Source organism: Protopterus annectens, chromosome 6.part0, assembly GCF_019279795.1.
Source record: "Protopterus annectens isolate FY-2018-M chromosome 6.part0, PAN1.0, whole genome shotgun sequence".
NCBI classification, from domain to species: Eukaryota; Metazoa; Chordata; order Ceratodontiformes; family Protopteridae; genus Protopterus; species Protopterus annectens.
The window spans coordinates 478675510-478691569 of record NC_056737.1 but is presented as its reverse complement, the minus strand read 5'-3'; the positions used below and the strand labels follow the sequence as shown (position 1 = coordinate 478691569).

The 16060-nt window shown below is 42.9% G+C and overlaps 1 protein-coding gene across 1 annotated transcript in view; it reads right to left on the bottom strand.

Annotated features, from left to right (window-relative positions):
- Positions 1-16060, bottom strand: part of NUMB (NUMB endocytic adaptor protein) — a gene marked incomplete in the record, with an annotated part of 721408 nt that overhangs the window by 223610 nt on the left and 481738 nt on the right. Inside the window, 1 exon segment of the mRNA XM_044074208.1 lies at positions 2477-2626. Coding sequence (XP_043930143.1) covers positions 2477-2626 — 150 coding nt within the window.

The following is a 16060-nucleotide window of genomic DNA, read 5'->3' as shown; positions in this document are numbered from 1 at the left end:
AACAGCAAGGGAGGGGAGGCTAACAGGGCACAAAAACTACAACTTAGAACTCTAAAGAGACAATAAGCAAAATTAAAGCTAGAAAAACAAATAAGAATATTGAAAATAAGCACTTAGCCCACAGAAGGACTCGAGCCAGAGGAATTGCGTATGTAGCAGTGAGCGGCAAACGAAATCTGAGGGGTTAGAAGGCAGCAAGGGATTATGGGGGTGGGAGGAGCTCGAGCCTAGTTCTGTCTGAAAAGTTGCCGGCTTAGATCCGATGTCAGATCCTATGACCTAGAAGTGAGGAATAGCGACAAGGATAACATCAGACCCAGCAGGCAGGTGATGCCCATGTAGTTGTGGTGTCCCACAGTATCTAAACAGCTATATACACAATTTCAAAACACATCAGTGCTTTGACCCTACTGTTCACTGATGACACTTGATCATCCGCAAATAACTCCACTTTCTGTAGGGGAAAAGATATGGCAGAATAATGTGGAAAAGCTTAAAACACGGTCAGATTTACCTACATACCTTCAGTGCAAACAAATGCAACACTAAGCACAATTTACACAGGAAATCAGTGACTGCATACAGCTGTAGAAAAAGTGCAAATAACTATACATACAAAACAGGGCTCAGTAACAAAAAGATCCAGTTTTGATCCGTACCAGGAAGGACTGTCTATAAGTCATTAGCAATACAATACCTCAATTTATACAGCATCCAAGCCCGGTGTCCATAAGCCCAATATTGCAAAAATCAGCTAAGGAAACCCAAGAAAGTTGTTACTGTGGCCAATACAGCCATAAAGGTAAAAGAGGGAAGCTGTAGGTGACAAATGCACATCGTGGAGGAAATACTCAATCACAGAAAATGACACAGATGTTCAAATATCTGGGGAAAAAGCGAGTCAGAAATGAAACATGAGGGATTTACATTAAACCGCTTAGGATGCACTTCTCCATGGGAGGCGGTTTGAGGCAAAAAAGACATTATTCAGCCTTGGGCAGTTCTGCATAAACCATCCAGCTTAAAGGTACAACACAGGAAAATAAGACCCTAGCATTTGTGGAGAAAAAGAATGTGAATGTATGTCTGTGGGAGGAGAGGAAACGTCTGTAAACCAGTATCAAGAATCCTGGTCAGCAGGCTTGACAAACCTACTGGCCTTATTCACCTGGCTCTGCAACAGTCCTCCAGAGAATGCACTCCATCAGTGCAAATGACAGATTGCTGTACTGCTACTGCCTGAAAGAACATAAGCAGTACTATTACACAATTTCACATTTCTAGAGGCAGAAATGAAAAATGTGCTTCTGAAAGTGTGTTTATAGACTAAAAAGGAAGTAAACCTGGACTCACCTACTAGACTTATTTAAACAGCTACACAGCATTGCAGCTGAAACCACAGTTCGAAAGACATAATGGTTTTGAGGTAACATACTGGGTGGGGCAGGGTAAAGGATAACCAAAATGATTCATGAGAGGACATGATCTGTTCCACATTCCCCACCACTGAATGGTTTTACTCTTGCTAACTAATGATAAAGTGGGGAAACAGGCCAGTAACAAAAGATTAAAGAATACAGACAGCAATAAAGGGCAGACAAAACACATTTAGTTCTTGCAGAGTAGCCCTCATGGGCTTAATGCAGCAAAAATGCATACCACCACACTTACAAAAAGGTAATTATAATGAGTTTATTGTGAAGTGCACACCACAAGGAACTCCAGATGCAGAAATGCACCAGAAAGCCAAAATTGTTAGCTGCAAAGTTAAAAATAGTGCTATATAAGAAGCAACTTTGTTTTTACTAAAAGCAACAAGATTTTTTTCACTTGTTCTTAAAGCAGTCAACTGGCAACACGTCAGATTTCCACCGTGTTGATGGGCTTTACACCCCAGGACTACTGTGAACCACATTTAAAAACCTCCTTCCCACAGGCTACTGTATTTTCATAAGTACAAATGAGCATTCTAAACCAAGCTTTGACATTCTAACTAGAACAAGTTATTTTCCTTTCGTACCAAGGACAAGTTCAACCATACATATAAGCCTTACCTTACTGGAAGTTAACCAACTTGTTACAAGTAAATAAGGAAAAAGAAAAAAATTGTTTCCATGGAGCAAGTAAGATTTACTCTCCTTTTAATGATAGCTATCCCACACCCACATTCTGCAGTGAGAATCTATGGACTGTATGGCGAAAAAGCACCACCTAACACAGCAAATATATTTTAGCTGCTTTTTTTTCATTTCGCAGAGACAGAATTATAGTTTATCAGGTAGAAAAAGATAGAAACTAGGAAGAGTGACACTTACGACCAACCAGGAACAGTAGTGTCACAAGAGGAAGAAAAAAGAATAAACTGGCTGGGCTTTAAGTAAAATTCATTTTCTACTGACAAAATCTATTATTTTCATGTCTCAGCACTATGAACAAGTGAAAGGTGGAGAGTTTAGCAACTCTGCAGAATACAAACCTTGGGCAGGAGGAGACTGCGGAGCCACCGCCACAGTGGGTTTTGTCATGGGAGCCGACAAAAAGGGATCCTCGGGTGGTCCACTGAATGCAGTAGTGATCTGCGAGCACAGGGAACTAATGCTGTCCATCTCACCTTCAACTTCTGGAACTGAAACAAAGCAGATGCCAGCAGAATTAGAATGATTTGGTCTTCATTTCAATTTGTTTGATGGCCCAGATATGAACTTCTCCTCCTTTAATTACTACTGCTCCTTCTAACAAACATTTAGTTTCATTCATATCTCCTACAGGGAACTGGTGCACAGAAGCACCATTACTTGCTTCCCTTACAATGATGCCAGACTGCTGAATGTTAAATACATATGAGATCCAGCAAAGCACTCTACAAGCACAAACAGAAAGAACAATTCCATTATACTTTTCAAAATCATATCATATATAAAACTTTTGCATAGTTTAACACCTGTATCCTTGATGGATAACAAACATGTTAGACTACTAACATTTTTCAATTGCCTCTAACTATTCAACATATATAATTGGTGAAACATAGTACTTGCTGTCCTTGAGGATAATGGGTGGTATGAATGCAGAGCAAGAATGACAGTAATCGCAAGTAACCACTGTACCAACTGATTATCAAGAGGATTCTGTGCAAGAGGAAACAAACTGGGATATAATTTCCACACCCTTTTTACTGCATTTCATCTAATAGCTGCAATCCCTACATCCCTTGCCAGCACATGCTACAGATTCTCAGCACTGATATATAAAAAAAAAAAAAGTAACAACTAACACTGTGCTTCCTAGTTTGACTTTTCTGAACATGTGCAGAGCCACATCAACAATAAGTTGCACAAGACAGAAAAGATACAAACTTGTAATACTTGCAGAGGGTACTCTTGCCTGAAGATGGTAGAGTGGCCATCAAACACAAAAGGATGGTGGGATAATTAAGCATCCGCCCACAAAAAAGGATCTATTGATCATCAGCTGATATGGTGAGTACCTGAATATCTGTTGCATCTTGCTTTAAGGACATCTTTGTACTGGGCTACAAAATGTGAGGAAGGAAAGAACAAATGAGACAGGCTCCCTTAAGATATGAGTGGAAGGCTGACACAGAGGCTGCTAGAAGATAAGATTTCAGAGGACTGAATATCACAGTATCCAAATGTCTTTCGGCTTCTCCCGTAAGGGGTCACCACAGCGGATCATCGGTCCGCAGATTGACTGGCAGTGGAGTTTTTATGGTGTCGAGTTGCTAGCCTAACGCCCAACCTTCACAGAAGGCACATGCGCACACATGCACCTACCTGCATGTCTTTTAAAACTCACTTGACTGCAGGGATGACATGCAGACTCAGCACAGAAGACGCTCCAGCCGAGAACTGAACTGGAGAGCCTCTTACTGTGAGGTGACAACACTAACCGCTGCACCACTGCAGCCGACTATCATAGTACCCAAGTTCCAATAAATGTTCCACTTCTGGAGTGGAGTAAAAACACAAATTACACTGGCAGAAAGAAATTTTGCACAGATAACCAGACTGCAGTAGAACACATACCTGCAACAGAGAGAAGACTGAAACAAACAATGGAAGCAGCAAACCCTGGCAAAATGACCCTTGGCTACAATGGATAAAACACAGTTGGCCAAACAGAAGCAACAAATGACTGACTAAAATAAATCAGGGTGCCACACTAAACTGTGCGACAACTTCTTTTATGACTGAAATTGCGGTATCTCACAGAATTCACTTTTTTTCTGACATGCAATGACCTTTGTGTTGGTACATTTAAGTAACGGGGTGTTGGAGACGTAGTGTTCCACACTTGCAGGTTCATGTGATATACCCATCGCATAAATGATTTAACAGTGATTATTTTGACAGCTGCTATTTCACTGACAGTTTGACACTTACTTACTGCACTTCTGAGTACTGAACTTGAGTTCTGCAGCCAAAAATGATCTGGAAAGCAACTGCCTGAAAAATGCTAAACTTTCCTTACTCATTTTAAAGAAAATGAAATACTGGTCCATTTTCATAAGCTCATGCACATCCCCCATTTGTGACAGAAATATCATAAAAACATGCATATTTAAAAGCTACAGGACCCTCTCCCTTTCCAAACAGCTGCCAGAAAAAGACGCTTCTCTCGTGTGCATCCAAATGTGTGAACAGACTGAGTTTAGATACCACCTCTGGGAAAAAGCTCAGATTTACATCAAGGGATACTTGGTCTTTACAGATGATCAGATACATCTTTCAAAACATCAGTGTCTGCAGCTCTGAGATTTGTCTGGCAGATTTATTGGCCACCAGGAACACCATTGTTCAACAGACAAATTCACAGTTTCTAAGAAAACCAGCTCAAAAGGCAGATAGGCAAGTCTAACCACATGGATTTACTTATAACAAGCAAACAGGGTCTTCAGCAACAGGAGGAAGTTAAAGGACTAGCCTTTTCGGAAAGATGCTTAACAGCCCTGTGCTTGGCCACAATTATGCCATACATAATGTCAAGAGACTTAAATTAGTAGAAGCATGCTACATTGAACAATTGAGATGCTGCTCAAACTCATAATAAAGTTAAGCCAGACAAAGGAGCAAGTCAACCAAAAAAGGGAGAAAGGACAATTTGTTTGCCCATAACGAGAACCTTTTCTATATGGCTGTATAAAGCAAATACTTGGAAGGTTTCCTCAAACTCCAGCGGCTCAGCATCATCTTTTGCCTGAAGATCACATGGAAGAGGTACTAATGAAGGAGTTAAAACCACAGATGAAGAAAGGTGCTCTGCCAAGCCTACTTAAAAATCATTCTGTACCCACTTAGACTGATCCCTGCCAATATTAAAAATGTGTCAAGTTCTGGAAATAATATTCTTAACATCCTGCGCATCCGGAATGTAAGTTAAAACGATCACCTTGGTAAAATCCTTGGTCCTCCTAGTTCCCCTTTTTTTGTCTAAAACCCTAAACTACTCTCTAATAAGGACATATATGTTCCTTTCACTTGTTCTGTTGTCATTTCTTGAAATATTCCTTCCATACGTTCCTCTGTATACCCTCTAGTCCCTAACATGCTTCTTAGTGGGTTATTTTTTTTTTTACTTTCAACTAGGAACAAGTCTGGTTCTAAGACCATTCGAGCAAAGCACACCAGTTGTCTGTTGACCAAAGTTTTTTTCTGACACCTAGAGTGGAAACCATCAAACTGCAATAATGCTTTAGAATGTCAGTTTTCTATACATACTACAATAAAAATGTTTTTTAACCATATCCTTTTTTATTTCAAAATCAAGGTAACAATATTTCCTTTGATGCCCCCAATGTAAATCGCAAAAGATGCATACTATTAACAAAATTAAATTCCTACAACCTTTGTTCACTTTTGACCCCCAAAAAATACAAATGTCATCTAAAAATACTGTAAAAATTCTATGCATTCTTAAATTTTGAGTTCAAAATATACTCTGCCACTGCACTGTAACAATAGTTACAAACATATGGGCACAGGGAGCTTCCACTGCTATCCCTGCCTTTTGGTGAAAAAATAGATCATTCAAAATATATACAATCATTCAATAAAACACTTCATGCATTCCTTTAAAGTATTAATCTTCAAGTTATCTGAGTACATTCACTTAATCATCACTCCTAGTCTAAATCTGTATGGAATTCACTGAAAACAAATCCTTCACATTTGTTACAAAAATAACATTGTCATTATATAAATCTGTTATTTTCTTTAACAAATCTCATGAATCCTTTGCCACAATCAACTTTCTCCACCATCACCTTAAGTTGAACATCCACAAATTTTACTATGGTATGGGTTTTGGAATACCCTTGCAACTGTAGTGAGGTGAAATGGGAGATCATCCACATCTTTATGCATTTTGGGAACCCCAAACATTGTGGGGATATGTGGTTTTGCAATTTTTAAATAGTTATATTCCTTATCAGAAATTTGTCCTTGCATTATTAAATTATATAACTAACCAACGTGGCATTAGCAATACTCAACTGATTTCTAGAAACCTCATCATACAAAGTACAACAAATGTTATTAAAATAATCTATGTAGTTCACAACTGCCAATCTTTTCCCCATCAGGCTTCATTAGCCTGATGCCCCTATTAATATTTCACATCATCAATCTCTCCTTATAATGACAATTATTATTGTGAGTTTGTAAATTTTTCAAACATAAATCACATTATGTAGGGGTGGACTGAATGTACTAGGTCACCTTAATATGTAGTCTTTTTCTCCTCCTTGCCCCTTTATCCAGAAAGAACAAGCAAAAGTTCAAATTTCCTTGTAAATAATTTGAGATCAATCAAGACGTAAGTGACATCTGCTTGTTATGTAGGAACAAATGTTAACCCTTTTTCAAACGGGTTGACGTGAAATAAGTACTATAATTACGCACAGGGGTGGAAATGGTAACTCCCTGCACCGCTGTGTTTGCAAACACTGTTAAGGTGCAGTGGGAGCATAAGTATATTTTGAACTCTGAATCTAAATATGCATGAAATATTTACAGTCGAGTTTTAGGTGGTATTTGTATTTTTGGGGGGGGGGGGTTGTACAGTTGTGCACCTACCATAAATGTAGATGTTCGAGTGTATTCACTGCTGCAGTCATTACACTTGGGTTATCCTGCTGGCAGGCTACAAGCAGTCGGCCTGAATTTCAAAGTCCTGGACCGGTGTCGGTTGCTGTCGCCTCTTCCCTGACGTCAGAGCGCCAGGGGTATAAAAGATGCAGCCGACGCCATTTTCTTCAGTTTTTCTTGCCCTAGATGGCAAGTGCCCCCAATAGGGTAGGCTAAAAAAATTGCTTATAAAAGCATGCAATAAAATAAACAATACCTTAATCTACAAGCAAATACACCACATAGGTTGTATAGGATAGAGAAGTACAGATAAGTCTCAGCAAAGAAAAGGGGATGGTGGGTAACCTGGACTGCAACAGTGAATACACTCGAACATCTACATTTATGGTAGGTACACAACTGTACTATGTTCATCGTGTTTCACTGTTGCAGTCATTACACTTGGGTTGAATCCCAAAGCTGAGGTTGGGCGACTGTGTCTAAATAGAAATAGGAGTGGCTATAAGGCCCTGCAGAACTGCAGTGGCAAAGCCTGCTCTGGATTTAGAGTAAAGAGGTAAGTGGTAGTGCTTAGTGTGCACTGAATTCCAAGTTGCAGCCTCCAAAATATCCTTGGTTGGTACTCCTCTGAGGAAGGCTGCTGAGGTGGCTGCTGCCCTGCTAGAATGTGGTCTAATGCCCTTAGGCACTGACTTGCCATGTTGTGAATAGCAGAAACGAATGCAGTGTCCTATCCATTTTGAAATAGTCTGCTTTGAGAGAGCCTTTCCTTGTGATCCTGCAGCATATGCCACTAAAAGTTGCTCAGTCTTTCTGAAAGCTTTAGTTTTGTCCAAGTAGAAGCGTAGCTGTCTGTGTAAGTCCAAAGAATGCAGAAGTCTCTCCCTTTTATTCTGTGGGTTTGGGAAAAAAAGTAGGCAAATTAAGAAGTTATGTACTCACCATAACGTTCCATCTGAGTAGGTGACTTCATTTGTCTGCAACCTTTGGGTCTTGGATCCGAACTCGGATCAGAGCTGGCAACTTATTTCATAGCTTAGAGATCCGAGCTCCTCCCCTTACCCATAATCCCCTGCCAACCCTGACTGACCTCAGATCAAGTTTGCCCGTATACAAAAAAGCCGAAGGCTAATACATCCCGAAGGATACCATAGAAGGACATACAGGAGCAAGAAAATTCTGAGGGCCAGGGGGAAGGAGGGGGGAATGGTTGCAGATAAATGAAGTCACCTACTCAGATGGAACGTTATGGTGAGTACATAACTTCTTAATCTGAAGTAGGTACTTCATTTGTCAGCAACCTTTGGGACAGAGTCTCCAGCTACCTGAATCTTGGGTGGCCATCATGGAAGGATGTTCCGGAGCACTGCAGGGCCAAAGGACGCTCTCCCTCTGGAGATCATGTCCAGCTTATAATGGTTGATAAAGGTATGAGATGAGGCCCAAGTTGCCACGGAATAAATATCATCCAGTGGAACTCTAGATCTAAAGGCCGCAAAGGTGGATACAGAACGAGTAGAGTGCGCACGAATTCCCTGAGGTGCAGGCCTCCCAGAAGTGTCATAGGCCAAGAGAATACACTGTGAGATCCATCGTGATAAAGTGATCTTAGAGACAGATTTACCTAGGTTAAATATGGAAAAGGAAATGAACAACTGGTCGGATTGCCTATGACCAGCAGTCCTGTGAATGTAGAAGCCCAGTTCTGTGCACGTCTAAGGAATGGAGTTTGTATTCTCCCTTGTTCTGATACTTAGGGAAGAAAACTGGTAGGTTAATGGACTGATTGATATTGGCCTCTGAAGCCACCTTGGGAAGAAAAGAAGGATTGGTCCTGAGGTACATCTATCCTGATGAAAGGTCAAGTACGGGGGTTTTACACAAAGGGCCTGAAGCTCGGAAACTCTTTTCGCCGAAGTAATAGCGACTAGGAACGCCATTTTCCAAGTGGTACTTAAGATCGACCGAGACAGCCGGTTCAAAAGGGGGAGCTGTCAAGGCATGTAAAACTAGAGCCAAATCCCAAGGGGGTACAATTTCCCTGACAGGAGGTCTGAGCAAGAAAGTACCCTTGAGAATGGTCTTACACTATTTCGCTGTAATCAGGGGGCCCGATTCATGCCCCACATGGTAATAAGAAATAGCTGCTAGTTGAATCTTGACCATAGAGCAGCTAGCCCCCTGATGGAACAGACCTGTAAGGAACTCCAACACAGACGGTAACGGGGCTGTGAAGGGATCCAAGTTATTATTCTCCGCCCAGATGGTGAAGCGTTTCCACTTACTACGATAGACTTTCCTAGTGGAAGGTTTATGTGCTGCTACGAGAATGGCTTTAACTGGTGAAGAGATTCCGGGAGTCCTGAATAGGAGTGGAACTGGAGCAGCCATGCTGTCAGCTTGAGTTTGTCCAGATTCGGGATCGGGAGGTCTAGGGGATGAGATATTGGATCCGGGAGGGGATCTAGAATCCAAGGCGGATTTACCAGACGAGACCACAGGTAAGGGAACCACGTTTGACGAGGCCAGAATGGGGCAATGAGGATCATCCTGCTCCCCAACCGACTGGCTTTCTGTGAGTTTCAATATCAAGGGCAGAGGAGGGTAGGCATAAAGTAGACTGGGAGGGGCCAAGCATGCACCAGAGCATCTCTCGGGGATTCCCCGATGGGGGGAATTAGAGCAAAGTAGCTGTTGCATTTCATATTCGAGGGAGAAGCGAAGAGATCGCAACAGGGTTGCCCCCACACGGCAAAAATCCACTTCGCTACCTGGGGATTGAGAGACCACTCGTAGGGGGAAAGGATGCTGCGGCTGAGTCTGTCCGCCAGTATGTTGGACCATCCCGGAATGTGCATTGCAACAAGAAAGCGGTTGGTAGAAATCGCCCATTCCCACACTCTCATGGCCTCTCGACAAAGAGGATAGGACCTGGTTCCCACCTGTTTGTTGATGTACCAGACCACTGACATGTTGTCCATCTGTATCGCAATAGTCCCTACTGGAAGAAGGTTCTGTAGTGCTTGCAACACCAATAGCACTGCCCTCATCTCCAGGACACTGATATGCAAGGAGGTCTCTGTGTCGTTCCACGTGCCTTGAACCGTCTTGCCTGCACAATGCCCCCCCCCCCACCTGAGGCGAGAGGCATCCATGGTCACCGTGGCAAGGGGAGGAGGCGCTGAGAAAGGACGTCCCGTATGGAGATCCGGGGATTGGAGCCACCATACGAGAGCTGTCCTGCATGCCTTGCTGATGGAAATAGGATGGTTCAGGGGGTAACGTTGAAACGACCATTGGACATGAAGGTCCATTGCAGTACCCAACAAACAACCATACGCTCCGCAAGGATGGCATGCATTTTGTATCTTTAAAAATATGACTTAATATCTACACCTCTGGCATTTTTGTGTCACTGGCCATATGCTTTAATCAAGAATGGAACATTCACTTTGTTACTCCAGCCACTGGGTGGTGCTGTAATATTGCTTCCAGGTAATCAGAGACTAGTATAAATGCAGGCTGCTTTATTTCATTAAAAAAAAACTTTATTGTATTCATTGATAAAGGCTGAATAGCCGAAACCGGTCTGGATTTGAAGGAATTATAAATAAATCATTATTTCTTCATTACTGCGTGTTCACTATCGTTTTTTTGCTGGTCATTGGTGGTTTCCATTGCAGTACCCTCATGTTCAGACGAGCCAATGGCAAAAGAGTGATTGCTGCCGCCATGGAGCCTAGAGCCCTCAGGACCAATCCCGCTGGTGGAGCTGTAGATTGGAGGATGGCCCGCACATGCAGCCTCAGGTTCTGAAAACGTTTCGCAGTCAGAAATGCTAGGAGATTTCTTGTATCCAATTTGGCCCCTATAAACTCTATCACCTGGGTAGGAACAAGAGAGGATTTGTTCATGTTGATGGTGATGCCCAGCTGGGGGGCCAGCCGGAGGAAGTAGTCCCTGGCTGAGCAAAGTAGATGCCTTGTCGGGGTGGTCAGGAGCCAGTCGTCCAAGTATGGAAACACCTGCATTCCCTGGAGTCTCAGGTGGGCCGCTATCACTGCTAATACTTTGGTAAACACCCTGGGGGCTGTGGTGAGACCAAAGGGAAGGACCCTGAAAGTACAGTTGTGTACACCTACCATAAATGTAGATGTTCGAGTGTCTTCACTGTTGCAGTCATAACTGTAGGGTGCTTCTGCCGGCAGGCAGCCCGAGGTCGGCCAGAATTCCAAAGTCTGGGTCCGGCGTCGGCTGTACCAGCAAGTACCCTGACGTCGGAATGTAGAGGTATAAAGCTGACAGCCGACACCATCTTCTCCAGCCTTTCTTGCCCCAGATGTCAGAAACCCCCAACAAAGAAACCAAAAGGTGTCCAAACAGAAACACAAATACACCACAAAGGAAATGGAAGAGAGATCAAGTGAAAAATATTGGGGATTGGTGGGAGGGAAACCGACTGCAACAGTGAAGACACTCGAACATCTACATTTATGGTAGGTGTACACAACTGTACTATGTTCTTCGTGTTTCACTGTTGCAGTCATAACTGTAGGGTAGAATCCCAAAGCTGTGAATGAGGGAGGAGGTTATGCAGAAGGGGCAGCTAGAAGGCCCTGCAAAACAGCAGAGGCAAAGCCTGCCCTAGACTTAGAATAAAAAGGGAGATTATAGTGCTTAGAAAAAGTATGCACTGAACTCCAAGTGGCAGCTTCCAGAATGTCCTTGGTAGGAACTCCTCTGAGAAAAGCTGCTGAAGTGGCAGCTGCTCTAGTAGAATGACTTCTAGCAATACCTGGAATCTGTTTCCCATGGTGAGAGTAACAAAACCTTATTCCATGAGCAATCCATTTGGAAATAGTTTGTTTAGAAATAGCCTTACCTAGAGAACTGGAGGCATAAGAGATAAGCAATTGATCAGATTTCCTGAAATCTTTAGTTTTGTCCAGGTAAAATCGTAGTTGTCTGTGTACGTCCAATGAATGTAAGATCCTTTCCCCTTTATTTTGAGGATTTGGAAAGAAGGTAGGAAGGTGAATAGTCTGATTTAGAGCCACTTTTGAAATCACCTTAGGCATAAATGTAGGATTGGTCCTCAAGGAAACTCTGTCCTGGTGGAAGATAAGATATGGTTCCACAGCCATGAGAGCTTGTAACTCTGAAACCCTTCTAGCAGAAGTCAATGCTAATAAGATAGCTGTTTTCCAGGATAAGAACTTGATATCCGAAGCAGCAGCAGTCTCAAAGGGAGGTAAAGTAAGCTTCTCCAAAACATAATTAAGATCCCAAGCAGGAACAGGAGTAGTTCTGGGAGGTCTTAAATTCTTAGCTCCTCTCAAAAATTGTCTCACCAGCTGGTGAGAAAAAATGGGAGGATCAGTGTTGAAATGAGCCGAGATAGCAGAAGCATGGATTTTTATGGAGGAAAAGGAGAGGCCTTTAAGCAAAAGGCCTGAGAGGTAAAGTAAAATGGAAGAAATATCAGGCAAGAGAGGATCTGAACCTCGATCCTGCATCCAAATACAAAATCTTTTCCATTTAGAAGCATAAGATTTTCTAGTGCTAGGCCGCCTAGCTTCTAAAAGAACATCCAAAACTTGTTTGGGAAGAGAAGAAGGAATCAAAGGCCCTTGTAGAGCCGAGCTGCCAGGCATAGAGTCTTGATTTGAGAGTGCAGCATCTGACCCTGATGCTGGGACAGAAGAGAAGGTATCAGAGGTAGAATGCATGGAGGTTCCAAGAATAGGTGTTTCAAAGTTGGATACCAAAACTGCCTTGGCCAATTTGGAGCTATCAGAATGATAATCTTTGGTTTATCCCGTTTTATTTTCAGTAACACCCGAGGCAGAAGAGGAAGAGGAGGGAAGGCATATCCCGAAAGATTCCTCCAGCTGAATGACAGGGCATCTACTTTCCACGCTGTTTTGTGGAAGGACCTGGTGCAAAAGAGAGGCAACTGATGATTTGAGATGGGATGCAAACAGATCTATCTGAGGACAACCCCAAACTGCAGTAATCCTGCTGAACAAGTTGGGGTCCAGCATCCATTCGTGAGGATCCGACAGGTTTCTGCTTAGGCTGTCTGCTAAGAGGTTCTGTTTTCCTGGAATGAATTGAGCTTGAAGATGCAGATTCAGATTTAGAGCTGTGTCCCATAAACTCATGGCTAGTCTGCAGACGGGGTAAGAGTGAGAGCCCCCTTGCTTGTTTATGTACCACATGACTGTGGTGTTGACTGTACGAATCAGAAGAGGCCCTGGATGTAAAAAATTCTGGAAGGCTAGAAGAGCATTTTGGACTGCCAACATTTCCTTCAAGTTGATGTGCCAGGGAAGATGCTTCTTTGTCCAAGAGCCTTGCTGGCAAACGTCTAGAAAATGAGCTCCCCAAGCATAATCCGAAGCATCCGTGGTTATGATCTGAGAAGGTTGAGGCAGACAAAAAGGGTTCCCTTCGTTTAAAGCACAAGCCCTGGACCACCAAAGGAATTCTTTTTGGAGGCAGGGAATCACAGGAATTGTTGTGTCCAGACTGTGGTAATGCTGTGACCATACACTCTTTAGGTACCATTGAAGTTTTCTCATATGAAGCCTTGCATTTGGAATCAACAGGATGCAAGAAGCCATGTAGCCCAATGCCTGCAGGAATTTCCTTGCAGTGAGCTGAGTTAAAGTAGCCAAGGTCTTGAAAATTGAGGCCAGTTGTAATTGTTTTTCTGGAGTGAGGAAGGCCCTTTGCGAGCTTGTGTTTAGAATAGCTCCTAAAAAAATCATTTGCTGAGAGGGGATCAGATGTGACTTTTTTGTGTTCACTGAAAATCCCAGAAGGAGGAGTAGACGTTGAACAAACTGCAGGTGTTGAAGTAGAAGGTCCTTGCTGTCCGCCTGAATAAGGCAGTCGTCCAGATAGGGGTAAATTTGAATCCCTTGGAGTCTGCAATAAGCTACTACTGGAGCCAGGCACTTGGTAAAGACTCTGGGCACAGTAGATAAGCCAAAGGGCAGTACAGAGAATTGAAAATGCCTCGAACCTGCCTTGAATCTGAGGTATTTTCTGTGTTCCTGCCTGATGGGGATGTATAAGTAGGCTTCCTTTAAGTCCAATGTCACCATCCAAGCATCCTGGGAGAGCATTGGAAGAAGTTGTTGTAGAGTAAGCATCTTGAATTTTGGAATTTCCAGATAGGTGTTCAATACTGAAAGGTCCAGAATAGGTCTCCATGAGTTTTGTTTTCTTGGGACCAGAAATAGTCTTGAGTAAAAACCTTTTCCTATTTCTGAAAGTGGAACAGGTTCTATAGCTCTCATGGCCAATAAAGCGTTCACTTGATTTAAGGCCTCTGACCATTGATGTTTTGGCAGATCTGGCCAACCGAAAGACCTTGGTAGAGTATGAAAGTGGAACTTGTAACCTCTTAAAATCACGTCTAAAACCCATTTGTCTTGGGTAATAAGTGTCCAATTTTGGTAGAAAAGAGAAAGTTTTCCTCCAAGAGGGGCTTCCAGGCAAGGAGGACCTGTAGCCCAACAGAGGGAGTCATTGGGTCTGCTTCCTTTGTGATTGAGATCTGTCTTCTCCCCTTGTAGGGGATGAAGCAGACCATTGTCTGGACCTGTAAGAGGCCTGAGCCCGACCTCTGGAGCGTCTATATCTTCCCCTTTGAGGCCTGTCAGACGTGGGAAAAGACCAATTTTTGGAGGGCCAATTTCTGGAAAATTTAGGGGGCTGAACTTGTAAGAAATCTTTAACAGTCTGCATAGATTTCGCTTTATCTTCTATCTTTTTAATAACCTCCTCAGCCTTAGACCCAAACAAAACATCATGCTGAACAGGGGCATCTAACAATTTAGCCTTAACCTGCTCAGGTAAATTCTGCTCTCGAAGCCAAGCATGTCTCCTGATAACAGTACCAGAGGCTGCGGCCCTGCAAGAAGCCTCCAAGGCATCAAAACCACAATGTAAACTATGTTTGCTAACTTGTTCAGTTGCATGCAATACATCCTGTAATTCCTTATCCTCTGCACATGCAGGGAAAGTAGAAAGTTTTTGCTTTAAAACAGACAAAAGAAATTGCTGATACTTGAACATATGAAACTGGCAATTTAAAGCCCTAATAGAAAGAGTAGCAGAAGTATACACCTTTTTGCCCCATCTGTCCAAGGCACGAGAATCCTTTTCAGAGGGAATAGGATTTTTAGATTAAGCGGCCTTAGCAGCCTTGGAACCCTGAGAAATAGTTTCAGGATCTGCAGAAGGGTTCTTATACAAAAATTGATGGGAATCAGGGACCTTGTAAAATCTATCCGGCTTAGAAGGAGCAGGCGGAAAGGAATCAGGATTCAGGTTAGCTTCAGAGAAAGCATCATCCACAATATCAAGAACAGGAGGAATAGCCAAAGGCCTGTGTTGAGGGAGAAGGAGAAACTCCCTAAGTCTCTTCTTAGTAGCAGAATAATCCTGACCTTCCCAATGAAAATGCTCTCTCATCTCATGCAAAGTCTCCCCAAAAGAAAAATCTTCAGGGGGAGAAGCAGAGGGAATAGAATCCTCTGCATCAGAATCCTCATAGGGAGGAAGAGAGTAATCCTGGTCAGAGGAAGAGACTGAAGACACAAAAGCCTGATCAGAGGAATCCAAAGGAATATCCTGCCTAGGCCTTTTTTCAGGAGGAGGGTGAGAGCCTCTAATCATAGTAAGCAAATCTTCAGCCATTCTTAATAATTGCTTCTGGGTCTTGGGAGCTGAATCCAAAGAAGCTTGAGAAGAAACCCTTGGCTTAACAGGGGTCTTTGACTTTGCCTTTGTCTTTGTAGTAATAGTGATATGAGAAGGCCTGAAATCCCCCTCAGAAGCCGGTACCTGCACAGCGGTTCTGGACCCATCTGAAGGAGCGACGTCCGAAGGTCCTGCAGCAGCTAAAGTACTAGGCATAGTTGGCTCCCCATGGGAGTCCG